Here is a 27,715-nt window from a genome sequence, read left to right as displayed (position 1 = left end):
GTTTATTCCACCTTGTTATAAAAATATTCGCTGTCCTCCACTTCCACCAATTCATGTTTTAACTGCTTAAGGACTTTAGCACAGAACTTGTGATAAATTTTCATATGAAATAAGACGAAGTTGTAATATCTTGGTTGTCTCTCTCATGTTCGAACATTGCAGGACACTAGTAACTATTCTAAAAATCCTTTACAAGAGTCTCACTGGATGACAGACATTAAATGAAGCTCATACAATCTGTATCTGCTTCTTCCAGATCAATGTGATGTATACACAAGGTGAAAGGTGTTGAATGACTGGCACTTCACAGAGTAAATCCTTAAGATAAAAAGAACGGAATTTTCCTTTGTCATTTTGCGTTATTTCTTTTATTCAGTGAGAATTCGACTTTGTTTAGAAAAATAAAAGGAACACTGCAGTAAATTCAGCAGCACTTGCAGCACATGGAAAAACCCCTTCTCTGCAGTAATGAAGGCAGTTATGTAGTCCATGTCAACATCAGACTTTTAATGAGGTGACTGCCCTTACACCTCATGGTACTCAGGGCTGCTTAGATTTAGGTACGCATCTGGTAACAGTGTTGCCAAACATCCACTATTTACAGGATTTATTAATAATTAAATTAATAAACAGTAAATGTGACAGAAACATTTCGCAAAATATTTGTTGGAATTGAGAATTCCAATGTAAAGATGTTTAATGTGTTTAAAAGACAATGGGATCAAAAATTATGTAAAATAATTATTATTTCTGGGAAATCTAAGTGTGAAGGAACAAAATTCTAGAGGACTTTTCCATTCATACTAAATTCAGGATTCGTCCCTTAAAAGAACTGTCACTGAACACCTTTCACCCTGTATATAATTTAATTTACTCTATAAAAATTATGAAACTTTTCATGTGTGTTTGTGCATGCTATATGGTGTAATTTTGTGCGAAAATTGGGTAGTTATAGCCTATACTGCATTAGCAAGTATCCATTTTAAAAATATCTTCATTTAGATTGTATCAAATAAATTTTCAAAAGGACTTCAGAGGTTTGAAGCTTATTTGATTTGGAATATTTAGTTTTCTTTCTATGCCATTTATATTTTTGAACGAATGCAGACTGTGTTACTTTCATATTGAATTTTTTATCGTTTTTTTCGCTTACAGTATTGGATTTTAGCAAGTTTACAAATATTTCATCCTACAGCCGAGATAATTTTTAAACTACAGCTGACACTTAAATGCTAGACTACATACATATTTATCCTGTATTCTTAAACACTTTAAAAATCAATATATTTATGCAATAGCAATCTGATTTGAAGTCGTGGAAAAACCTCCGGCACTATTACTACTTATCAAATGTTAGACTTTTATAAAACAACACATTATTATACACAAGAATTGTACACTATATTATACTCGTATTTTTCTACAACTATATTTGACAAATATTAATATTTTTTTCTGATTACACATATCGGAGACAGCAGTTCTCTGAAGTACATGCAACCTACATCACTTGCTCTTTTTTTTGTGACGAAATAGATTTGAAAAATAAGAGCACCAACACGAAACAAGTTCTAATTCATATATTTGTTATAAAATAGGCACAATATTATACAAAAGAAGGTGCCCAATATGTATACCAACATCTCACTGAAATTCAAATGATGAAGTGTCTTTGGAACACTAAAATCTCTGAAATTCACCTATAAAGTTGCAATGGCCACTATAATGTGTTCTGGAATATTAATGACGTAATAAGAAAACAAATTAAATATAAAAAAGGATTAATGACAATTTGCCTACCATAATTGAAGCAAAATAATTAATTAGAACTCTTATACTAGTGTCCAAAGAATTATTTGCGATGTATTTTAATTTTAGTAATTGTTGTTGAATATATTATTTATATGGTTTCATTTGCAACTATGTTTTATGATGAAAAAGTTACGTTAAATGAAATTAAGATAACAGGCAGCACTGCGTAACTCCTTAGCTGATTGAACTATTGTATTATCATCATCATCATCATCATCATCATCATGCTTACAGCCTGTATTTTAAAATTAAGAGTATCCCAGCTTTTCTTAGGCCTTCCTGGCAATCTTCTTCATCGAGGTCTCCATTTCATACTGCATGCACTAACCAGCCAGAGGACATTCTGCTAACATGTTCATGTTCATCCCATTCTCTTCTTCTCCTGGATACCCTTCGCTTATCCCTTGAATGTTATATTGCTCTCTGGCATCTAAATCCCTTACATGATCACATCTTAGTTTTCCAACAGTTTTTCTCAATGTGTTCATCTCTGTTGTTTCTAGTAACTGTTGGGTTCTTATAGCATCTGCTCGAGTTTCTGCAGTATAGGTAAAAACACAACTAATAACAGCTTTATAAATTCTTACTGTTGTTTTTTTCCCAGCTATTTGTTCTTTCATGTGGTGGAATTGCAGTATTCAGAGACAAACAATGCTTCGTTAGCCTGCTATCAAAAACTTCCTCTCTAATGCCCATCACTAGTCAGCTCTAAGCTTTTCCTCCTTATTTGATAGACTTAATGCAGTGTACTTCTGTTAGGTCTATTCCTTTTAATGGCAATTTTAAGCATTGTACTTAAATTGAATCTGCCACAAAGTACTGAAGCAATCAAACACAAAGGCAAATGTCTAAAACTTTGTGGCTGACACACAATGGAAGTAATTTTTTTCTTACTTTCTAATTTAAAAAATTTGAATATCTCATTAAATGCAATATTTAAGGAAAATGTAATTTAAATGTCGTAACTAACGTTACATATGCGTAATTCACGGTACCATCACTTAAATTACATATTTTCAGATTTTAAAAATAAGGCTCTTGTATAATACTAAAATGCATTTTTTGGTGGCTACGATTGAAGATAAGAATGGATATTAAGAGCAGGATAAAACAATTTAAGAGATAGATGTGGTTATATTAACACATCTATGAAAAAAGAAAAAAGAAGTTATTTTCCTCATGTCATGCGGCACATGATTGTATTTAACTCTCATTATAAGAAAAATGAACACGTAATATTAAAGTCTAAACATGTCATAACTTACCTCTTACTTTAGGCCACTATCTCTGTTTCTAATAATATGTGTGTAATATAAATCTCCGAACCATACAATTCTGTACTTATAAGCAGGTGTATCAAGTGATACTAATGACCGAACTAACTCGTGGGAAAATACAATAACACATTTCCAGAATAAAAATATATCAATGTTGTGAACGTTCACTTCATACACTACAAGGAAATATTGAAGTTTCAGACAAAATGACGATTTTAAAATTCAATGCTTTTGTCCATTTCATGGAATGATCTGCACACTACTATCACCCTTATGAAGCTCAACACTTTCAAAAGTTAATGATTTTGACAGAAGGCTGCAGTTCATGTTCTCTGAATTTTGCTACTATTCTACTAACACTAATTGGTTAAGAAATAGTTAGCTGATTTAAATTTTGTTAAAAAGTGTGCATATCTCATGTGCCTTCTGTCACCAAATTCTAATCTTCCTCAGGATCTCAATTCTCTCATTTTATGTTAAAACATATTTTTTTGTTGATTTCAACAATAAAACTGTTTTCATAACATAAGGACTAACAAAATGTATACAATCAATCATCTTAATGTATCCAGCTGTTTGCTGACAACATAAAGTCCACTACAGTCCACTGTAGCCTAGTCAGTTGTTGTTTTTCACGAGAAATGAGGGGTATTTTGATCGGTGTTCATTATAGATGCCTGTTGCTAGTAGCCAGAGTTCGGGTGTTGTCAATATATACTGCAGGGCTGTGTCTTCTGCAACTGGTACTGATGATTTAATTTACTTTTTTTGTGGTTTATGGATGGACAGTATAGAAGAATGTGTTCCAGATCTTCATCATGATTATTATACCACAGACAAGTAGGATTATCAGAAATGTGAAATCGGTGTAGGTACAATTGTGTGACAATGTGACCTGTTCTGGCTCTTGTTAAAAATGTTTGAACATGTCTGGGCAAGTTTTTGTACATTTCCAGGTCATTTGGTTTCTTTTGTACAGATTGTAAAATTTTTCCTTTGTCAGAAGAGAGCCAATTGTTAATCCATAGGTTTGCAAAATGAGACTTGACTGAAGCAAAAGCACTGGATTGAGATATCACTTGAAGAGGTCTTGGTTGCAAATATGTTGCTTGTTTTGTAATATTATCGACTTTCTCGTTTCCAGGTATACTACAATGACTAGGTATCCATTGAAATGTTATTTCCTTTTGGAGTTCTTTTAGTTTACTTAGTGGTTTCTGAATTGTAATAATTCTATGTGCATATAGGTTTGGTACATATTTAATTATATTAAATATAGCCCCCTTGGAGTCAGTAAGTATGCAAATGGATTTTTCGGAAATTTGAGTAACACACTGAAGAGCAGCATCAATAGCTAGCAATTTAGTGTCAAGACTGGAGGAGGATGAACATGGTATGAAATAACTTTCTTGATATTTTGGGATATAATACCCTGCTCCTGAGGTTCCATTATTAGGGTTTAGAGATCCATCTGTATAAATTTGAAGGTGGTCCTTATATGTGCTGCAGAGTAGTTCCATGGCATCTAACTTAAGAAGGTATGGAGGATCATTTTTGGAATGATTTCCTGGAATTTGTTTGCTATGTTCTGAAATCACCCATTTCCATGGAGGAATTTCGTTCACAACTGGAGTTTTAGCAATGAGTGTGTCTGTGATATAGATTGGTATTTCTTCTTTTTTTATTTTATAGAAATTACACAGGATATCATCTGACAAAATGTATAAACAATAGAATTGTTATCATAGTAGCCATAATCATAGTGCTTTTATATACAAATAAATCAAGCATTGCAGGATGGTCTATCTGTCAGCATCAGATTCACAAATTTCACTCAGGCCACCTGTCAGACTGGGACAATCATTGTGGTTTTTTTTTTTTTTTTGTAATATAATTAAGATATTGTATTTCTACATCTAAAGAGCACCGAAAATGTTCGGAAGAGTTGTAACATATTTGTAGTGGCCTGTGAAGCATTCCTGGAAGTAGTGAATTTTTCAGTAAAAAAAAGTCACATCCCATGAGCAAAAATGAGCCTAGTTTTCAAAACCAAGTGCCAGTGGCACATTAGACCTTATTGTTGTCCATGGAACTGCCTGGCTTACTGCAAGGAGAAACATTCTTTTAACATTTTTATTATTAATATTTAAACTAATTTCACAAATTTAGAAAAAAACTGTGGCAGATTTAACGGTTTTTAATGCAAGAATCTAGTTATTTATTGTTATATTTATGTAATTCTATTTGGTGCCTTGTCAAATTTACTGAAAGCTGTTCTTACACATTCTTGCTCCCTTTTAAACTTAAACATATAACATCTCACAGAATTTTAATTTTTAATTACTCTTTCCATGTACTCTTCCTATCAACTGTAGATTAAGTTAAAAATTACACGAGAATTGGCCATGTGAGAGATCAAGCCTTACTGTTCACTTATACCTCAGTAATAGAGAAATATCAAGATATCTTATTTAATCCTATTAGGAGAAAGGAATACTATTCCTTAAAGATAATACGCAGAAATAAGTACTGATAACTCATCCCTAATAAGAGTAAAAAAAGAAAAGTAAATGCTCGTAAATATTAAATAAATGAAAATGAAATCTATTACAACTCGATTTTGTAAAAGTTTTTCTTCTTTTTGATTTTGAGTTCCCTTCTAACCCTACAAATATATATAGCTATAAAGTACAATAGCAAAACTTATGACAGTTTTGTTAAAAGTGATATCTATACAATTAATTACTTACAACGAATATGAATATTTTAAAGTTTAGCATGCTAATAACAATGTTTCCTCTTTAATGTTATTACTTAAAACATTTGAAGTTATATAAAGATACTTTTAATACTTAAATTCCTTGAAGGCAGAATAATAACAAAATTAGGTACATACATGAGCAAAAAAAAAAAAAAAAAATTAAATGGCAATTTAACCAATCTGTCTATACATTCATTCTCTGGAAGCTGTATGTTGAGATATTCGCAAAGCTACCAAGAGTGCAATAACAAAGGTTGATAATGCATTTTGGCTCAGTGCAATAACGTATACGTGCAGAAAAAATAATTTCTACTTACCCGTCCAGAAGTCTTCTGGATAGTCCACATCGCATGCCAAAGATAATTAAAAAACAAATGATCAAATTCAGCCCAAATGCCACTGCTATTTCAATTTTAAGACGACATTGCAATTACAACATTTTAGAATTCAATTATTAAGATACCAGAAAATATACTTTATTAAGACAATGAACTAAAAAAATCTTTGCATTTGCAAATGTCTATTGAATAAACTGTATTAACAGAAAATTAAGGCAGATTCACAGAATATTAGACGGGACAGTAATTTTTTACACTAAATCTGGTCACTCTTTGTAAAGAAATTAAGACAAATAAGATATTCAAAACACAGTGAGTCAGGAAGTATGTCTCGCATTTAGGAATCAGTTCTATAGCCATTTTTAGCAAAAAAAAAAGTCATATTAAAATAGGTCCAATGGTCAATATTAAAGAAGCTACAGCTGTTCCAATTTCAAGGAAGTAGAAGTGGCTGTGAGCAGAATTACAGGGAATCAATTAAAAATACGGAAAAGAATTACCGGTATTAAAAATACTGTATTAAACAGAAAATAAGCATACCTCAAAGCATTTTCAAATATTTCTTGCAAATCATTGCACTTGGCCGCACAAATGTAAATTGTGCATGTAACTTTCGTTGCTCGACATGACTGATGAGTACAGAAGCATTCACAATATGACCAAGTAATTAAATGTCTTCTTGTTTGTACTTTCGCCTGCTTTCATCCATCCCCACATGCAAAAATGTAAAGGGTTCTAGTGACCTGGAGGAGGGGAGGAGCAATTTCATCATGGCTGATCCATAATTCACGGAAATGTTCATATAAGAGAGGATGTGTTGTTTTCAAATGGCTGGAGCTTGGTTTCACATCATTAGTCCTTGTGCTTCTCAGTAGAGTCCTGCCAGATCTTTTCAGTTATTTTTCCCTGGGTCAGTGTAAAAGATGTTCCTTGTTTCAAGCTACATCCTCTTCGCACAAGGAGCATCCTATTCCTGGGACTATTCCCATTCTTTGAAGACGTTCATCTAAGCAGTTGTGAACTGTTTCCAATCTGAAAAATGCTACTGCAGTTCTTCGTGAAAGGTGTTTAATCTTATCAGCATATTTATTAATGGAAAAGTGGATGTTAGGTCTACTCATAGACAGCTGAAGTCACCAGACCTGATCTATCCTAGTTCTCTTTCTGTATTTCACGTCACAGTGGAACCCCACTCCCCTTAGTGTAGGCTCCACTGTTAAACGAAAATAGTTCAAGCCTGGTTCACAGTACAGATTATTAATTTTTACAAATAAATAAAGAACTAACGATAACTGGACCCATGTTTATGACATTTTCTGCTCAAAATGACCTATAAAACTGATTCCTAAAGTACAAGCCATACTTCGTGAATCATCCTGTATATTTAAAATAAATATGAAACAGTATTCGTATTATTCATGAAAAAAGGACTTGAAATTCAAGGAAAAAAACTATTCATATTATTCATGGGAAAAAATATGAACTAAAAAATTTCAAGGAAGAAAGTACTCCCACACCCGCATGTCAGCATTCATGTGTGTTAGTATGAAAATAATATTTTGTTATGTACAAATCCTTCACATAATAACTTCCAAAGAAAAGGAAGAATAAGATGACAAATGACATATTCCTATTAAGAGCTGTCACAAAGTATTTGTAGTATCATAAAAAAAGACAATATCTTCAACCTTACAATATTGTTGGCATTCATATCATTCTAACCTACCTGATGAATTTCCCCCCCCCCCTTTCTTAACTGTAAATGAGCACAAACGCTACTTAGGTGTAAATTTTTCTGACATTTTGTACATTCGATTCCCTCATCGTTTCAAATGCATATCATTTTACCTTTTAGGTGTGTTTCCAAATTATATGTAATACGCTTTGTCAAATCTGGCAACCTTTTCATAAGGGAAGCTAACTTTCTTCTTCTTACAAATCTGGATATTTTAAGAGACAACTGCTCTTTCATATCCTTACTAATTTAGTAAGTGATTTTCACAGCATTATTCAGCAATATAAATAAACATTAACTAAATCTAACTGGCTAGTGTGTGATTGCCATTCGTGATTTCAATGAATGAATGGAAATAGGTCGAGTCTTTCAGTCCCATGCACGTAGTTCACTTAAGTGAGCCCATTATGCCTCAAATAACTAAAAAATTTACCAACTCCCGAAGCCTCCTTGAAAGCTAGGATGTCATTCAGGATTACTGATACCTGTTATTTCCTTCTGACTTCCAAAAATAGTCCCAACTACGCTGTTGCTATTCAGGCCTTTACATTTTTGCAGATGGTTCTTATTTAGTAGTGCACCTGTATCTTTGCATGATATGCATATTTAGAGAGAGGCAATTTCTCTTGCACAGATGTTCAGCTGTAGTATCATCTATGGGTTGTAGGTAGAGGTGTGAAATTATAGCATTAATTTTATGTACTTATAGCAAAAATGTTTTAAAGTAGTATTTTATAGCATTAATTATTTGAAAAAAATAGTGTTTATTAACTAAAATCAGTTTTGCTATTTTATGTTTCGATTCCAATATTCTCATTCCGCCAGTTATAGACTAAAGAAGCACTCATAACAGAGAGGTCAAAACACATACAAAGGAAAATGCTGTAACGTAAGCATAACCTGACAATCTTCATTACTTAAGGCAACACCACTACAGCCCAGTCAACAAAGACAGGTGAATCAGACTACTCCTCTTCGTGCTTTTTCTTAAGTCAGTTATTTAACCACATTGTATCAACTATTAGGTTAATTAAAGTCCATAGAAATGATAATAGCAATATTGTATTTGGTGAGATGAGGCCTAGGATTCGCCATATGATTATCTGGCATTTGCCTCACAGCTGGAGAAAACCTCGGAAATTCAAGCAGGTATTGAATCCATACTCAAACGCAGCTCCATTATCAGCAGGTAAACTACATCTTAGTCATGACAGTGGCTCTCTTCATGCTACCCAATCCGCATTTTATTTCTTGCTCTCATCTAAATTGCCTTTGCTAATTTGCAATTAAAAACAACTTGATGCAGTGAAACTCAATTGTCACTTATAGTATTTATGGCCAAGGGTTTAGTCGAAAATAAAAACAACAAGTAATCACTTAACATTTAAAAATTTTCCATACAGACTTGAGAGTTCAGATCTTCTGTTGATCGTCTAAATGAGCACTAGCAGGATTTCACATATGGCAGTGGATCAAACGACTGCAATGGAAGATCCAGTTAAAATAATAAAAATTAACTCCGTAATATTTGTTATTTATCCACTATCTACAGAAGACACTGGAGCCCAAAAGTATTGGAGAGCACGAATGCTAATGGTTTCATTGCTAGATGCAAGGCATTGAAACAACAACAACGTATTTGTTACCAAAAAAGCACTTCTAATTAAAGTTACAATTTCGTTCATTGAACTGAAGGCAGTTTTTTACACTGTGCTGTGTAAACTACTATTATGTTAACAGAAGATAAAAGAAGGAGAAGAAACATCTGGTTTGTTTTCAGCATTTCAACAACATTATGCCAGCTATCATGTTTTCAGGGTACTACTAGATTTTCGAGTACAAGGTGTAACAAGGAAAAAGAAGAAATTCTTCTAATATGTAACTGCATTCTTTAAATCATTTAAATTAATATTAAATGTTGAAATATTTCATAGCTTAAAGAGAATGAATTACAGGTGCAAACCGTGACATTTCGGAAAAGCTGGAAAATTCCAGTGCTTTCAACAAATTTTATGAAGGATTGGTAAAGAGTACTGGCCAACTAGCAATGCTTTCAGATATTCTGATAGCAGTTTACCATGTACGTTCACCAATATTCCTTCTCTGAACAATAGCAAGACACCACTACAAAAGCTAAATTTGTATTGCGATTTCGAAAGATTACTGCTACTGCTGCGTAAAGATAAAAGTGTCTGTGTACATGTCACTGAAGCACAGTAGAGCTTCAATGTTTTCTTGACTTCGGTTAAGTAGTCAGCAACTCTCTATGGACGCCTTTTATCCTTAGTAAAGTAAAGTACTGCAAAGTATAACATAGATAAGAAACAGAACAAGTATTGAAGTAGTTATCAACTGAGCTTGAATCCTGACCCTTCCAGTCTACATTCTGTAGTTCTAATGACAGTGACAACTCGACTTACATTGCTACTAAGTTTATGAAGCCCTAGAAAATAGGCGATCCTTTCAAATCTTAAGAGATGTGACAGTAAAGAGGAAACCTGTTGGTAGTTACAGAACATCGGAAATATTACAATTCAACATGTAGTTGAAAAACAAGAATTCTTCTTCACAAGGAACTCTATCTTTAGCCTACCTCAACAATGCAATTTGAATTGCAGATAAATATATTTTTATATTGTTAAGGTTACAAAATTGCAGCCACCCTATTCTCATTGCTACTTGACAACATTTACTCTGATAGTTCAGGAAACAGATAATAAATATTGGTACACGAGCCCTCAGGAGTCATGTCACACAATGGTCTCAAAAGTGGATCCATTATACAACCCCCACGAAAAAACTAATTAACTTAGTGCCAGCGCCAGGTTTACCATTTTAATACCTTTCTGATCAAATGTCGTCAGTCCCAATACTTCTTTTATAATTTAATAAAGATTTCTGCTGCAGATAAAATGAGAAATGCTAATACTAACTTGAAACAAATCTAGAAAAACAAATATTCAGAAAAAACAACATTACAATTAAAACGAGAAACTAATCTATTAGGCTACATTTTCTTTTATCATTTATTTTGTCAATAATTTATTTCAATTTCAGTATCAATGTAGAAAATATCTGAGAAGCAGTAATAATAATAAATAATGTATTTGTTTATGTTTATCTCATTTACAACATTATCCTATAAAACAATTAGCTGATAATTTTCTGTTTAAAATGTAATAGTGGATTAGCTAATTGATAAGGACAAGCTACGTTTTATTTAGCCCATACACACTTTTCACCAAAAGATGGCCCTTTTCAGTTAGACAATACTGCCTGTTCATATGCATATGTATTATTAATTCTTTATTTCATTTTATTTTTTTTTTTAAGTTAATACTTGCATACCAGAATGAATTTTCCTGTTTGTGATTATATTCATATGTATTCAATCTTTTTTTATTATTGTATTATTATTATTTTTAACTTTATATATATATATATATATATATTGACTGCACCCCAACTCTGGTTACTAGCAACAGGCATCTATAATAAACACCGATCAAAATATCCCTCATTTCTCGTGAAAAACAACAACTGAATAGACTACAGTGGACTATAGTGGACTTTATATTGTCAGCAAACAGCTGGATACGTTTAGAAGATTTTCCTATATATATTTTGATCCTGGTCGAGTGGAAGAGAAGGTCTGATGGCCTTAACTCTGCCAGGGAAAATAAAAACTATTATTATTATGCTAAATACGGCAACTTCTGACATTCTTGGCTTTGGTATGTCAACTTTGTCTTTAAAAATAGCATGTTCCTTATTTTCTAATGAAAATTTCTCAATTAGCTCTTGTTCATTTGCAAATACTCTTTTATTCTATTATTATATTAATTTATTTGTTTAGTTCTGTTTTTGTCGGTGATCTAAAATTTCCTCAGCATCCTGTTTCTGCCAGCTCATCTCTATGCTCATTTCTCATTATTTCCATATATGTAAGTATCTTTATTAAACACTGTGTTCATTCTTTGCTTTTACTGCTTTAATCTAATTTCATTAATTCTTCATTTTATTAATTTTATGTCATCATCATCATCATCATCATCATCATCATATTCCAGGCACGAAATTAGGCCACTGTTGGCCTGTTTCGGTTCCACCTATACAGGATCCAATAGACGTTTCTGTGGATGTTCAGGGCGTCGTCGTCCCTGAGGGTGGTATTTTAACATTTCTTGGGGTGTCCGGCCAGCTTCCATATGAGAAATGTGTCCAAGCCATCTGTTTCTGTATTCTGTAATTTTTTTCTTCTAATGGTTGCATGTTGAGTTCCTGCAATATATCCTCGTTCCTCTTGTGGTCCAGAAGTGTGTATCCTGCAGTTCATCGCAGATATTTAATTTCAGCTGCTCTTAATCTGCTGATATCTCTTTGTTTCAGAACCCAAATTTCGCTTCCATAGAAGAGAGTTGGTAGTCCAAGGGTTTTATAGTTTTATTCTGGAATGTTTCTGTACTAAACTTGGTTTTAGGGTATGGTTTAGCAGTCCTAAAATTTGTAAAAATTTGTTAATTTTTCTGCTTATATCATTCTCTCCTTCGTATGATATATTACATCCTAAGTATGAAAAGGAATTTATCTGTTCTAAAATCACATTTTCAACAACAATTTTGCTTCGGATTGGGTTCGTACCTTCAAATGCCATTATTTTGGTTTTTTCTGGTGAAATCTTCATGCCATGTTCTTCTATGATTTTATTTAGTTTAAATATACCCATCAGTAAATTGTCTTCGGAGTTTGCAACTAATACTTGGTCGTCCGCGAAAACAACTGTGTTTAGTCTTATGGAACTTGAAATTTCAATTCCTAATTTGTACTCCTCACACCAAAGGCGTATTATTTCATCCATGTATATATTGAAAAGACTTGGTGACAATGGGCAACCTTGTCGTACTCCTTGATTTATGGATCTATAGTTAGAAGTAAAATTATTAAATTTTATATTTATTTTATTGTTAGTGTAAATATTGCAAATGTTTTGAAGCACGATATTTGTTATATTTCTTTTTTGCAAAATTTCCATTAATTTAGGTCTTTTGATCATATCAAAAGCTTTGATATAATCAATAAAGGCTAAATGCGTTTCTAAATTAAACTCTCGTCTTTTTTCAATTAACAATTTTATCGAGAAGGCAGCATCCATGCAAGATCTGCCCTTTCTGAACTCATTCTGACTTTCTGAAAGGAACAATTCACTTTCTTGTTTTAATCTTCCATTTAAAATTTTGGCATATATCTTGTAACATGTATTTAATAAACTAATTCCTCTATAATTATTGGGTTCTGTTTATCTCCCTTTTTGTACAAAGGCAAGACAGTACTGCTTCTCCATTCGTTAGGTATGTATGCTTGTAAATATATATTATTAAAGAAATTTAATAATTTTATGTGAAATTTTTCACCGGAATATTTGTACAATTCGGAAATTAATTTTATGTTTCTCTTGCTAATTATGAGAACAAATTAATAAACTGTAATCTAACTGCAACTTGTACTCTATATTATTTTTTCAACTCGCAGTCATTTTTAAAACTGCAAAAGAAACATCTTGTTACAGAACATACTCGCACTGGAAGAATTTTTCTGGAGTCCACTAATCCTTTCTAAAAATCTTTATGTTTCACTTTATAAAACTTCTATTAGGGTTAAGTAAGACTATTATGATACAAAAGAGCAACCTTCTGCTGTAATTTTTCTATCAAAGCATACACAAATTTGAAGAAATTAAGACATGTGCTACTTTAGACATACACATCTATGAAGGATTTGGAGTTAAATTTATTTTTTATTTGTAATAATGGATAAAATTAAAACAAAACCAGTGTATCATAATAGCCTTCTATGTGGGCTATTGTGATACACCTGTAGAGCTATTATGATAAAAAAATCTGCTCATATTATATATGAGCAATGAAGTACAACTATTGAGATACACACAGATGATTAATGTATATCTTGTAAAAGTTTGGCTGAAATCACTTTAAAATTGACTAACATTTATCAACTTTTATAATAACCTTTTTTCCCCATAAAAATTTACAGGTAAACAATTTACTAAAACTTTAATGCCTTACTGTCAATGCTACAAAACTGCTGTATGTCCAAATAATTTTTTTGTGTGCAATGTAATAGATTGAGAAAATTATGATACAGTTTTTATTGCTGAAATAGATTATAATACGTTTTTAAATAATGATGAATATATATTTTCCTAAGTTGTGCTAAATTTTAGCAGTAAGAAGAAGACTATTTTGCTAAAATTGTCTGGTAAATAAGTAAAAATAAGTATGTGAAATATTTTAACTTCTACAGTATTATACAGTAGCGTGCAAATTAATCCGAACAATGCAATTACTTATGCAAAACCACTCAAACGGGATTAAAAAAAAAAAGGATCTAAGACATACCTCAGTAATCTATGTGGCCTCCCTTGTTCCTAATAACAGCTCTGAGACGATTTGGCATGGATTCCACTAATTTCCCACAAATATTCTTTATTTCTTCATTGCGAAACCATACACCAATGAGGGCAGAAATCATCTTCTCCTTTGTAGAACAATCCATTTTTTGCATTCTTCTTTTCCAAATTGACCACAAGTTCTCAATGGGGTTGATGTCGGGTGAGTTGCCTGGCCAGGGGAGTACCTGAATATTCTTCTTGTTGAAGAATTCTGTAGTTTTTCGAGACGTATGGCATGGTGCCAGGTCTTGTTGGAACACACCTCTGCCATCCGGAAATGATTTTTGCAGCTGGGGTACGATTCTGGTTTCCAATAAGTGAATATATTTGTCAGAATTCATCATTCCCTTGATAGGTATTAATGCTCCAGGCCCTTCATGTGTAAAACAACCCCAAAACATTACTTTAGGGGGGTATTTGGGTGCTTGTTGGAGATGAGCTGCTGTTACTTTTTCGGATCCTTTCCGTACGTAAGACACACGGTGTCCATGGACCTCGAAATGAGACTCATCGGAAAAAAGTACATTCTTCCAGTTATTCACTGTCCAGTGTTGATGTAATTTTGCCCACATTAAGCGTTTTTTGCACATAACAGGGGTTAGCAGTTGCTTCTTAATAGGCTTACAAGCCCTTCGTCCAGCTTCCAAAAGCCTACGCCGCACTGTTGTGACGTGAATATTCGCCCCAGTGGTAGCCTTTAACTTGCGGGTTAAGTCGACAGCAGTTAGTCTAGGATTTAATTTACTTTTCCTGACAATTAAACGATCATCTGCAGGTGAAGTCTTCCTTTTCCGGCCACAGTTTCCTTTTTTCTGGGGTGTGATGGATCCAGTCTACCTGTATCGTTTTATGATCGAATTAACAGTAGCCAAACCGATGTGACATTCTGCAGCAATTTGCCTCTGTGTCATAGAAGAATGCTCTGCTAATGTTATAATTTTAGACCGTTTTCGTGGAGTTGTAACCATTTGTGAAGACGACAGAATGTACACAGGATTGCAGTATTAAGTCTTCAACACAACTGAAATGCTTATAAGTACAAAACGACAGGCAAAATGTCACATATTATAAAAAAAATAATAACGACAGACCTTCAACAATGGAATTACACGTACTACAGATGTCAATTAAAGCGGTATGAGCAGCTGTGAGGCCAACAACGACAGAAAATGTAAAAATATGTAGTGTTCGGATTAATTTGCACGCTACTGTAGGTGCCATGCCAACATGTCAATTCAAACATTCTCAGGAGCTGAGAAATTATTAAATACTCCCCAGGAGGTAATAATGTAAATTACTGTATGTTAGAAAATTAATTGACTTAGTCAATTTTTTTAATACTTAATTACTTATGGCTTTTAAGGAATCCACAGGTTCATTATCACCCTCACATAAGCAGTCATCGGTCCCTATCCTGTGCAAGATTAATCCAGTCAACTTTTTTTCATTGTAAACATAATGTCATAATAGCCCTTTTAGCATATCATAATAGCCCTTTTCATTAATGCCCTAATTACTGCTAGACTGCTCAACATTCACAGCTTTTCTTTACAGATAAATGAAGTTGACACTATTCTGAATAAATGTAAAATTTAAAGATTGTTCTAGCTTTATTCATTCAAGAGCAATAAAAAAAAATAACCGAATATCACATCAAAATTTTTCAAGAAACAAAACTGCCTTTTCTTTTAATACATTTATGAGGTTGATTATGATTTCTTTTTTTTTTAACTTTGTTCAATATTGCTCCTTAAAGAGCATAAATGTACTTCCATAATAGCAGTTTTAAACACTTTCAAACTCAGGCTTTGGTACATTTTAAAGTCTGTATCAAATCAGCCCAACTATTTTACTGTATCATATTAGCCCTATTTGACTGTACATTGAATACTTTCGTCATTCAACAACTTCGTATCACTAAAATTTTACTGTATCTCTCTTATCCTTATCGAAGTTTCAATTAATGTCCCTTTGCAACCATGGATAAAATTATGCAGCGTAACAAACAAAAAGTGTCATGATAGACATACATACGTCTTCATATGTATTCTGCAGCAATTAAAATAACAACTAGATTAAGTAGAAGATTGACAAATAACCCATATGAATGAAATCTTCCTTTCTTTTCTGTACTTCCTTTTTGTACTACTATATGGATCGGAAACATGGAGCTTAACTAAAAAGGAAAAACACAAATTAATGGTTTTTGAAAACAAAGTGTTGAGAAAATTTTTGGTCCAATTTTTGACCTGCTTAAAAACAAGTGGAAAATTCGATATAATAATGATATTCACAAACTTTATAATCAACTGTCAATTTTAGATGTAATACAGACCAGGAGATTAAATTGAGCAGGACATGTTATATGTATGGATGACTCCAGCAGCGCAAAATGAATATATATGAACACCTTTAACAACAGAAGGCGAATGAGAAGACCTCGAAGTAGATGGAAAGATGAAATTCAGAAGGAATGCATGGAAATGGGAACTACCCACTAGGAGGAACCAGCAAAAGACAGAACAAAGTGGAAGCGTTTTGTGAAATCAACATGGAGTCAACATGCTCCATAATGTCCTTTGATTGATTGACTGATTGATTCCTTTCTTTTCGCAAAGTCACAACATTTTCACTGCAAGAGTTCTCTATCTACTCAGCATGTGCTATAAGAAGCTATAACACAGTAACAATGGGTGTTATCATAAATCTGAACGTCACATCTCTCTCCCAATTACAATGCTCTCATTCACGAGAATGTTGAAATTTTACCTACTCAATGATATATGTATATACTCACACACATGCAGGAATAATGACCAATTTTAGTTCACATTAATTCAGGTTAATGATTGTTTTCAACAGCCACTGTAATTAATAAATACATTACGTTAATTTTACAACTCATCCAGATCTTCATAAGCTCTAAAATAATGCCTGAGAAAGTTCTCGATATTACATAAAACATATATCTTTGCATACATTTATTACCGTCATTAAAATATTTTAAGGGGCATATGGTATATAACGTTTCATTTGGCACTGTTATTTATGATATAAAAATAAAAAATAAATTCATTAATGGGCGATTTTTAGTAAATTATAATTTTGTGCAATTACAGTGTAAGGGTTTCAAATAATCTCATACTGTTTTTGGAGTAAAAATTATTAAATGTCATGTGTACACATCTCAGCTTAATTGACTTGTGTTAGTATGAACAAAATCTGTTCATTGATTGCTACAGAAGAAAAGGCTTTACACAGAGACAAATAGCAGATGACATAGCATAAATCAATTTTTCTCTGTGAGGAATGCACAAAATATTAGCATTTAAACAAAAATCTCAAAATACATATTTTGCATCCCAATACTTTTCCTACATATAGCATAATGAAAAAAAAGACAGAATGCTCATACCAGGACGAATAGAAGAAATAGTGTACGCACTCTGTGAGTTTACACGGATCCGCCGCAACGCAGCACTGTTACTGCTATGAGCCTGACTCGGAAGGAGTTCACAGTTCTTGTTACGCTGAATGTAGTCCTTTTTAAAAGCAAATTTCTTCCATTTAACCCGGCTATTCGTAACTTAAGAAATACCTTTATAATCCCTTATTCACAATTAATAGTCTTCTATCAGGTAATACTATTATGAACGTTTTAACAGAAAATACAATGGGATCTGAAACGTTGTAAAAGCAATATTATAAGTTCAGCATTTAAATAATATTTTCGTAACAAGCTGCGAATTCAGGGACAGAAAAAACCTACAAAATGTTAGTAAATAAAGAGGTGAATGATATTTTTCGTGCCTATAAATTAATTAAATTATATTCACACGGATTAGTTGCCTGTAACCTTCGAGAGTTTGCGAGATAACTTGACGGATTTACGAGCTTGTAATTTATCTTCGGATTTACTTTGTCCTGGAGAAGAATCATCACTTTAAGTAGTGGTAGACTAATTTAGTAATAATAACCATGATGTGTCCTCTGCATCAACCTGCTTCCGAAGACTGGATCGAAAGAGCGTCAATGGTGTCAAAATAGAAGATGTCATCCACATTGCACTTGCTGAGCTAATCTTTTCTTTAATTTTCAATTCTGTTTGAATAAGTACCGTCATACACAGCTTGGGAGGGATGGGTTAAAAAACTGACGTTCCTACCGATCCGTAGTCTTTGATTTGGGTGAGAGCTGCACAATGTTTAGACCAATTACATTCCTGTCGAAGGGCACAGAGAGTACACGCAATAAAATTAGAGGAATGATTTACGACATAACCGGCCCCACAATACACTAAACATCTGTCAATCAACGCAGCAGGAGTTGTATTCACCAACTCTGGCACAGCACTTTCCCAGTCTTGACCATGTATTTTTTCATGAATAACATTTTTTTTTCTTTTATACAAGTTTCTACAAACTTCTTAAATGTCTTGTCGCGTAATTAAACATTTCGCGCTAATGTTTCGCATTTGATTCACAAACGATGTGAGTAGTTCATCAGAGTTTCCAGCAATGTTAAGGATCTGCTTCATAGTAAATACATGTGGAAGAAATCTATCATCGAAGAATGGTCATCTGAAGTGAGTGAGGACAAAATTCCGAAGTGACGTTCCAAGGGGTCTTGGGCGAGTTTCCCTGTTAGGATATATTTGTATCCTTTGCTCCAAAACCATTCGCTCATTTCTAAGGTACTCTGCGAGGTTACTACTAAGCATTGTTGTAGCGCGCAAATGTGTTGGTTGTAGTTGTCAGAAGAAAATCAGCAAGGAATTTGTGATCAGAAGAGTCTTTATAAAGAACCTTAGCAGAAATGTGTGAATTTAATGCGCCGACAATACAGTTTAAATGCTTTGTAAATACTTCAGTGCCCTCACTGCCTTCGAAACCCGATGACCCTACTTCCCGATAAGATTTGAGGCCTTTGGCGACACTGTTGCTGAAGAGTTGGAACGCGAGTCTGGCATCCATTCTCTCAAAGGACGAGAGATCTAAATGAGCTGTTGTCAACTTGGGACAAACCCTAAGACCCGCACATCCAGATAAGTCTTCCTTAAAAAGTCTCCTATAAAAACTAAAATTGATATTTTTCTCTTTGCAAGGGAGTTCAGTTTTATCATGGAAATAATTTCTTATGCATTACAGTATATGCACAATATCTGAGAATGCCTGTATCTTTCTTTTTTATTGTCGAACGAATTAGGAATATAGTATAATTCTGAAAATTTTTTCCACTGATTTGTAAGACTTCCAGGCCTTTCTATTTGTTTGACTGCCATCACAAATGAAACCGACTACTCTCGTCTCAACTGCTTCTAATTGTAGTATAACTTGTATAAGAATTTTAGCGAGAATGTCACCTGGAGTAGCGTTTCTACTAGCGTAAATAGCAATTGGCTGAATCCAATCTTGCATAAATGGCATAAACATAAATACTAATGCATGCTAATTGATTCTTTTGGATATCAGTCGTGAGATCTCCGAAACCAACAAATACGTCCATTTTAAGGGAATAATTATTAAATTGAATTTCTTCCCTGAGTTTGACCTCATCGAATATTACCGCTCCGCATATCACCATTTATATATATATCACCATACATATATCACCATTTCGGTAAATTAGGGAAAATGTGAGGTAGAGTTCCTGGTTGTAATTTTCAACACACTCGCGGTATTGCTGTCTTATGACTTTTTATATTAAAACAGTCTGATCGGTTATTTACCGAAAGCTGCCTATTTTTCCGCGAAATCGCTCTGACCCATTTCCCAAACTCATTTTTTTTTTTTTTGGGAGATGAAAAGAAATGACTTGTTACATTATTTCTACTGTATCCCGAGCTACAACTCGGAACAAAACAGTACGGAATTTTTGTAATTATTCTGTAAACCACCATACAATATTCTTTTGTCACTGGTTAATTCAGAGCACAACAAATTGAAGACATCTACGTAACTCTCAACAACGAATCATATTAACAACTCTTAGAAACTTTTACCATTAAACGCGTGAGAAATATATTTTCGGTGTCTCACTTCAGACAACAGATGGCTCCTAGCGATCGAAGCGCCACTAGTTGTCAGGTATGCCACCGACATTGAGAAAGCATAGGAGTGCGTACACTATTTCTTCTATTCGTCCTGCTCATACTATATATGGGATAATTGTTACACTTTCAATGATTTTTGGCCGAAAATATGTAGCTCCATACTAGAGACATATGACTGTAAGAAATTTCAGAACAATGATAAAAAAGTGATACAGTTCAAACATATAGCAAGAGACTTTTCGAAGGGATGCAGTTAACATGAAACATATGTTCAATTAAATACGGAAAAAGAAGTCCTCTTGCTGAAAGAAAATATTACGAAATGCTGAAAATTAATTATCAATTACAAATATATACTATAAACATTTAAAAATTTAAATTCAATGAGAATGACAAAGTAACGTACAAGAAGCTATGTTTTTCTAGTAACTACATAATACATAATATGATTCTATTGTCAGTTAGAAAAAGCAATCAATGTATCACATATTTCAGGTACTTAATTATTACTTTCTTTTACCCACCTACCATCAATTATACAGAGAAAGAACAAGAACGAAATACATGACTTAAGATACTGAACCACATTGTGGTTATTTTCTCAATTATGCTCGTGCACATCTATGGATGAGTATGTGATAATCTTGCTCTCTTAAGAGAGTAAGGAGAGATCACAGACAATTAAATCCAATAGTCATTATTTATATTTTAACGAAGAAAGTGAAGATTTAGCCTCTTTTCATTATTCTGCTTGCCTGCAGTTATCAGGCACAGTCCTATATTGTGCTGATAACACTGAGAAATCGCGAAAATTCAGTCTCTAATGTTTGTACCTAACTCTCATTGGAACAGGGAGAGAATGAGACAAATGGAACAAATCTTTAAAAGGAAGCTTCTATAAATGATTATGATGCTCCATCATTATATGTTATACCACATACAGGGCTCCTACAAACGATCTTTCCGGTTACGAACACATGTAATTTACGTTCTATGAATCTGAGTGCATGTAAATAGCACCAATGGAAAGAGAAACTCAAAAAGTTTAGTTGTGGCAACATTGTTTTCCTAGTTGATAATACTGCCTCATAATAGCGTATATAAACAAATTTTTTCATTGTTGAGGCAAAATGGCTGCTGTAGATGACAGAAAAGCTTGATTTTCATGTGAACCAGTCAGATATTAATGTGCAATGACATTACCAAACAAAGTTTGGTGCAGATTCAGCCAGTGGGCCTACAATCCGTAAATGGTACACTGATTTTAAGGCAAGATTCTTCACTAGCAGTTGCGATTTCATCCATACTGACTACAGTTGCTGAAGTCCTAAAATCAGAGGACAAAGTGCTACGAAGAAATCTCTGCATAAGTATGAAGACTTTTATTGATAATGATGATGAATTTATTCGTTCTGTGCTGTTTTCTGACGAAGTCACTTTTCATCTTTCTGGTAAGGTGAATAAACATAACCTCAGAATCTGGGGGTCAGAAAATACGCGTACCTATGTGGAACTTGACTATAGGCTTGATGTGTGTCGTGTTACTAAGAGGAGACAGATTGAACATCTTTAAGATAAGGAACTAAACTTCTTGAGTTTCTCTTTCCATTGGTTCTATTTTCATGCACCTCAGATTCATAAAACATAAATTACATGTGTTCGAAACAGGAAAGGTCTTTTGTAGGAGCCCTGTATATGGAAACAATGACAATTATGTTATACTGCTAAAGATTATACCCCAACTTCAATAATATATTGGTTTTCCTTCGACCTGGCTTTAACAATACCAGTAACTCCCATCATACACATTACAGTACTTAAACTCTATGAGTAATAATTGCAAGCGTTAGACATATATTTCAATATTGTAATTCAAACGATGAATTCGTATTCCGAGATAATTTGCAAACAAATAACTACTGCAAACATATAGCATGCTTTTTCTTGTACACAACTTCTCATTGACAGCATGTCTTGAACAGTGTAGACCAAATACAACAAGTTTTGTAGTTGTATTTAAACAGATCAAGATATAATAACAATATTAAACAAGGCAGTAAAAGGATACTGTCTTCTGGAGGCTTGTTCTCTGTGGAGTCCATACCCGGAAGGGCAGCTGCTACACGCCGGAACAGCTGCAAAAAGAGAAAGTAAACTATATTAAAAAAGAAGTAACCAGAACATCCACATAATAATATATTACCTTCCTAATTATTATTTAACTAAGTTCTCAAGTTCTAAACATACTAGTACAAGTTTTAACATGAAGCTTTAAATATAAAAATAAAGTAGCATTAGATTCTTTTCTCTTCACTTGAAATGAATAATACCGGTATCATTTTCAATGGAAATATCAGAATTCCATATTTGCATATATCACAAAAAAATCACTACCAACAAATAGTATCTTTACACAATTACCACCAACACATGGTATCTGACACATGGATAGCAACACACTCAAGTGCATGTATACATGTGCACGCATGCACACATGTTCCAAAATGTATGCATGCACATACAAAAACACAAAGAGATATACAGTATGTTACAATGTTCTATATTACAGGTATATTATTACACACAATACTGATGTTCTCATATGCAATCTCTCGTCCAATGGCTACCGATGCCTCATTTGGTTTATTCACTGCATATGCCACATACCATCAGTGGTGATATGTAACTGGGACTTAATTCCTCCCCATACATTTTCGACACAAAGAGATATACAGTATGTTACAATGTAACATTACAGGTATATTATTACACACAATACTGATGTTCTCATATGCAATCTCTCGTCCAATGGCTACCTATGCCTCATTTGGTTTATTCACTGCATATGCCACATACCATCAGTGGTGATATGTAACTGGGACTTAATTCCTCCCCATACATTTTCGACACAAAGAGATATACAGTATGTTACAATGTAACATTACAGGTATATTATTACACACAATACTGATGTTCTCATATGCAATCTCTCGTCCAATGGCTACCGATGCCTCATTTGGTTTATTCACTGCATATGCCACATACCATCAATGTCGATATGTAACTGGGACCTACTTCCTCCCCATACATTTCCAACACACAGAGATATACAGTATGTTACAATGTTTTACATTACGGGTATATTATTACACACAATACTGATGTTCTCATATGCAATCTCTCGTCCAATGACTAGGCCTACCTATGCCTCATTTGGTTTATTCACTGCATATGCCACATACCATCAGTGGTGATATGTAACTGGGACTTACTTCCTCCTCATACATTTCCGCAACATTGATTGAACAATTATTTCATGGAAACATACAAAAAAAACTAACAGTGTAGGATATCTGACGAGCTATGACCATAACAGAATATGATATTTGGGTAAATAGTGCACGTAAAAAGTACACACATACGCAACTTTCCAAGCCCTGTTCCTTCCTGGACTTATCTGCTATGTCAGCTTAGCATTACAGCCATTTGACTTAGTCCCTGGATATTTCATATAAATTACAATCTTGCATAATTTTACCCTTTGTAATGCTTCCAAATTCTGCTTGTAGCACTTTTTTCAGATCAGAAATGACTAAAAAATACCATATAAATTGTGAAACTTACAATGTTTTAAAAACATCGTGAAAAAATAATATATGTTACTGTGACTGCCCTAAGGGTCACTGCATCACGAGTACAAGAAAGAAATTTCACCCCCTATCTGGTCAGTGTTGGAAGTTGTATTTATCGGTACTTTCCTTTGTATGAAAGGATTTTAACACTCAAAAGTCTCCCTGTCATAACATTCCTGTCATTTCTGTAAAATTTAGTCATTCTTTGAATTTTGTGGGGTATGCAGTAAGTTTGATAGTGCAAAATGACAAAGTGCAAATTTCTGTTTATAAGTAAAAAATTTCTCCTAGCAATGTATCAAATGAAATTATCTGCACTTACTTGAACCGCATAGAAAATGTTATCATTCATAATAGTAGTACAAACACATGGCAAACAATCAAAGATTTTTTTCATATGAAATGAACTCTTATTAGCATTTTTCACTTAAACTAATGCACAATATGATTCCTATGAAGTGGTGTCTAAATTGTTTTTCCCATTTCATAAATCATTTTCCATCTATAAGACTGTTGCACTTATAATGCTTTAAGACAACGTCCCTTGACAAGCATATTAACAGGGTTATACTGTAATATATTTTGTTTTACCTAGCAGAGTTTAGGCCACTGAATCAGGTCTAAATTTTATTCAAAAGAAGAAGAAGAAGAAGAAGAAGAAGAAGCAGTAGCAGCAGTAATAGATACATTGTGAAATTCTATTATTGAAACATGTCTAAGTTACCAGTTAAGCATATGCTTAGAAATGTAAAGATAATTACGCAGGACTATCATTTATAAAGTAAAACTACAATTATTTAGATATTTAAATATCTTTAAGTACCTCATCTCTAAATATTGGGAGGCGAGAAGAAGAATGACTATTGTCAAATTCAGAGCAAAAAAAAAAACACACACGCACGCACGCACGCGCGCGCACACACACACACACACACACACACACACACACTCTCTCTCTCTCTCACTCACTTAAATGTAATCACTGTTCAACATATTAAGAGAAAATCAATTCAGTAAACTCGTCTGAAAAAAACTCAAATTATTAAATTTAATATTTCTTAAGAGCAAATGTAATGTACTATGTCTGTTGAATTAGGTAACTGTGATTTTAATTTTGAAAGATGATACCGTTCAACAGATTCTAACATCAACAGAAAGAAGATTCCAGATTCGAGATGTGTAGATTGTAAATGACTGAGAATAATGCATGTTTTGTGCTTAGGTACAAGGATAATAGTTTCTTGTTGAGACCGTGTGCCAAAGCTGTGAAGAGATGAGAAATTCTGAAATCGACATGACAGGTAAGGTGAACAAGAAGTGTGTATGATTTGATATAGCAGTGAGAGTGAGTTCAGTTTTATGTGTTTCCCAAGTCGGAGCCGGAACAACTGTTCGAAGTATGGTAAAATATGGTAATATTTCTGAATGTAGCATATAAATATAATGCACATATTATGGACACATTGTAGCTTCATGGCTAATTTTGAAGTTACATCAATTAATAGAATATCGCAATAATCAAATAAAGGCATAATCAGAGTCTGGATAAGGATTTTTTTCAGTGAGAAGAGGAGGAGACGTTTTATGTGAGTTAGGAAGTGGAAAACCGGAAAAACGTTTTTTGTAATATTTGTAACCTGACTATTCCAACTTAAGTTTTCATCAAAGCAGACACCTAGATTTACATTGGAGCTGTACGGCATAGAAATATTGTTTATAACAACTAATGGTGTATGTCGTATGTCGAAAGAAGATAACAGTCTCTTGTATCCTAGAATAATAGCCTGAAATTTCTCTGGGTTTACTGTAAGCCCGACATCAGGTGTATAATGAAGTTAGTCTTCATTAAACATTTAGCATTTCCAGAAGGAAATGTAAATAAATTTGGAGGTCATCAACGTAAAGATGATGTCTGCTATGTTTTAGTGAAGAATGTATATCATTAATATACATGGAAAAAAGCAGAGGCCCTAACACTGATGCCTGGGGAATGCCACACTTCACAATATGCCACAAAGAAAACCTGCTAGAAAACAAAACACATTGCTGGCGGTCGCGAAGGTATGAATCAAACCAAGAGATGCAGCTTTATGAGAAGTTTAAAGCATATAGCTTTAATAATAGAATGTCAATGTCCATAATGTCGAAGATTTTACTAAAGTCAAGAAGAGCAAGTACAGTCAATTGGCTATTGTCCATGACATCACGAATATCCTCAGTCATGTTAAGCAGTGCAGTAGTTGTACTGTGTCCCGCTCTGAAACCAGGTTGATAAGGATCTAAAACGTCAGAGGTGCTGAGATGACTTATCAATTGTTTATTAACTCTTCCTTCTAGAGCCTTAGATATGGCAAGGAGAATATTGATTGGTGTGTAGTCATTAGGAGTGACAGGTGTGGAGTTTATGGGGCTGTAAAGAAAAAGTGTATGTTACAGAGGTTACATACAGAGATTTTCTGCTGCAACACATTGTTGCAGCTGCAGCAGACATCAGATAACAAAACCAGCTGCTGGATAGTGTGCACATTGTTATTAGAGAAAGTGCCCAGGCATGCTTGGAGAGGAGGACATTTTGAGCATTTGCCTCCAATAAAAGGTGCTGAGGATAAATTTTATTATCATCATTATTATTATTATTATTATTATTATTATTATTATTATTATTATTGTTCAGACATGTTCAAACATTTTTAACAAGAGCCAGAACAGATCACATTGTCACACAATTGTACCTACACTGATTTCACCTTTCTGATAATCCTACTTGTCTGTGGTGTAATCATCATGATGAAGATCTGGAACACATTCTTCTATACTGTCCATCCATAAACCACAAAAGAAGTAAATTAAAATCATCAGTACCAGTTGCAGAAGACACAGCCCTGCAGTATATATTGACAACACCCCAACTCTGGCTACTAGCAACAGGCATCTATAATGAACACTGATCAAAATACCCCTCTTTCTCATGAAAAACAAAAACTGAATAGACTACAGTGGACTTTATGTTGTCAGCAAACAGTTGGATACATTAAGAAGATTGATTGATTATTATTATTGCTAATATCATTATGATCTTATGCAAGTAAATCATCTTAAATGTGAATTACATGCTTGACCTGTTATAACTGTGAAACAGTTGTCGATAAACAAAAATGACAAAAAAAACTTTCCTGCTATAAACATCGCTCTGATCCACCTCCTCGCTGGCTGACTTTTCCTTTTGAATCACCCTGTATGTGTACTGAAGCAATATTCCATAGCATATTATCTATATGAGCTATTTATTTGATACCACTTCATATACTTACTGGCTTTTAAGGAACCCGGAGGTTCACTGCCGCCCTCACATAAGCCCACCATTGGTCCCTATCCTGAGCAAGATTAATCCAATCTCTATCATCATATCCCACCTCCCTCAAATCCATTTTAATATTATCTTCCCATCTATGTCTCGGCCTCCCCAAAGGTCTTTTTCCCTCCGGCCTCCCAACTAACACTCTATATACATTTCTGGATTCGCCCATACGTGCTACATGCCCTGCCCATCTCATACGTCTGGATTTAATGTTCCTAATTATGTCAGGTGAAGAATACAATGCGTGTAGTTCTGTGTTGTGTAACTTTCTCCATTCTCCT

The 27,715-nt window shown here is 33.7% G+C and overlaps 1 protein-coding gene across 2 annotated transcripts in view; it reads right to left on the bottom strand.

Annotated features, from left to right (window-relative positions):
• LOC138703253 (ras-related protein Rab6) overlaps positions 1-27,715 on the bottom strand; it is a 195,936-nt gene that overhangs the window by 43,617 nt on the left and 124,604 nt on the right. For both annotated transcript variants that reach the window (XM_069830983.1, XM_069830984.1), the window contains exon 6: positions 22,513-22,579. In XM_069830983.1, coding sequence (XP_069687084.1) covers positions 22,513-22,579 — 67 coding nt within the window. The remainder of the gene's footprint in view (positions 1-22,512; positions 22,580-27,715) is intronic.

Source organism: Periplaneta americana, chromosome 7, assembly GCF_040183065.1.
Source record: "Periplaneta americana isolate PAMFEO1 chromosome 7, P.americana_PAMFEO1_priV1, whole genome shotgun sequence".
Lineage (NCBI taxonomy): Eukaryota > Metazoa > Arthropoda > Insecta > Blattodea > Blattidae > Periplaneta > Periplaneta americana.
The sequence above is the reverse complement of the archived record's forward strand: the minus strand, read 5'-3'. Positions and strand labels throughout refer to the sequence as shown.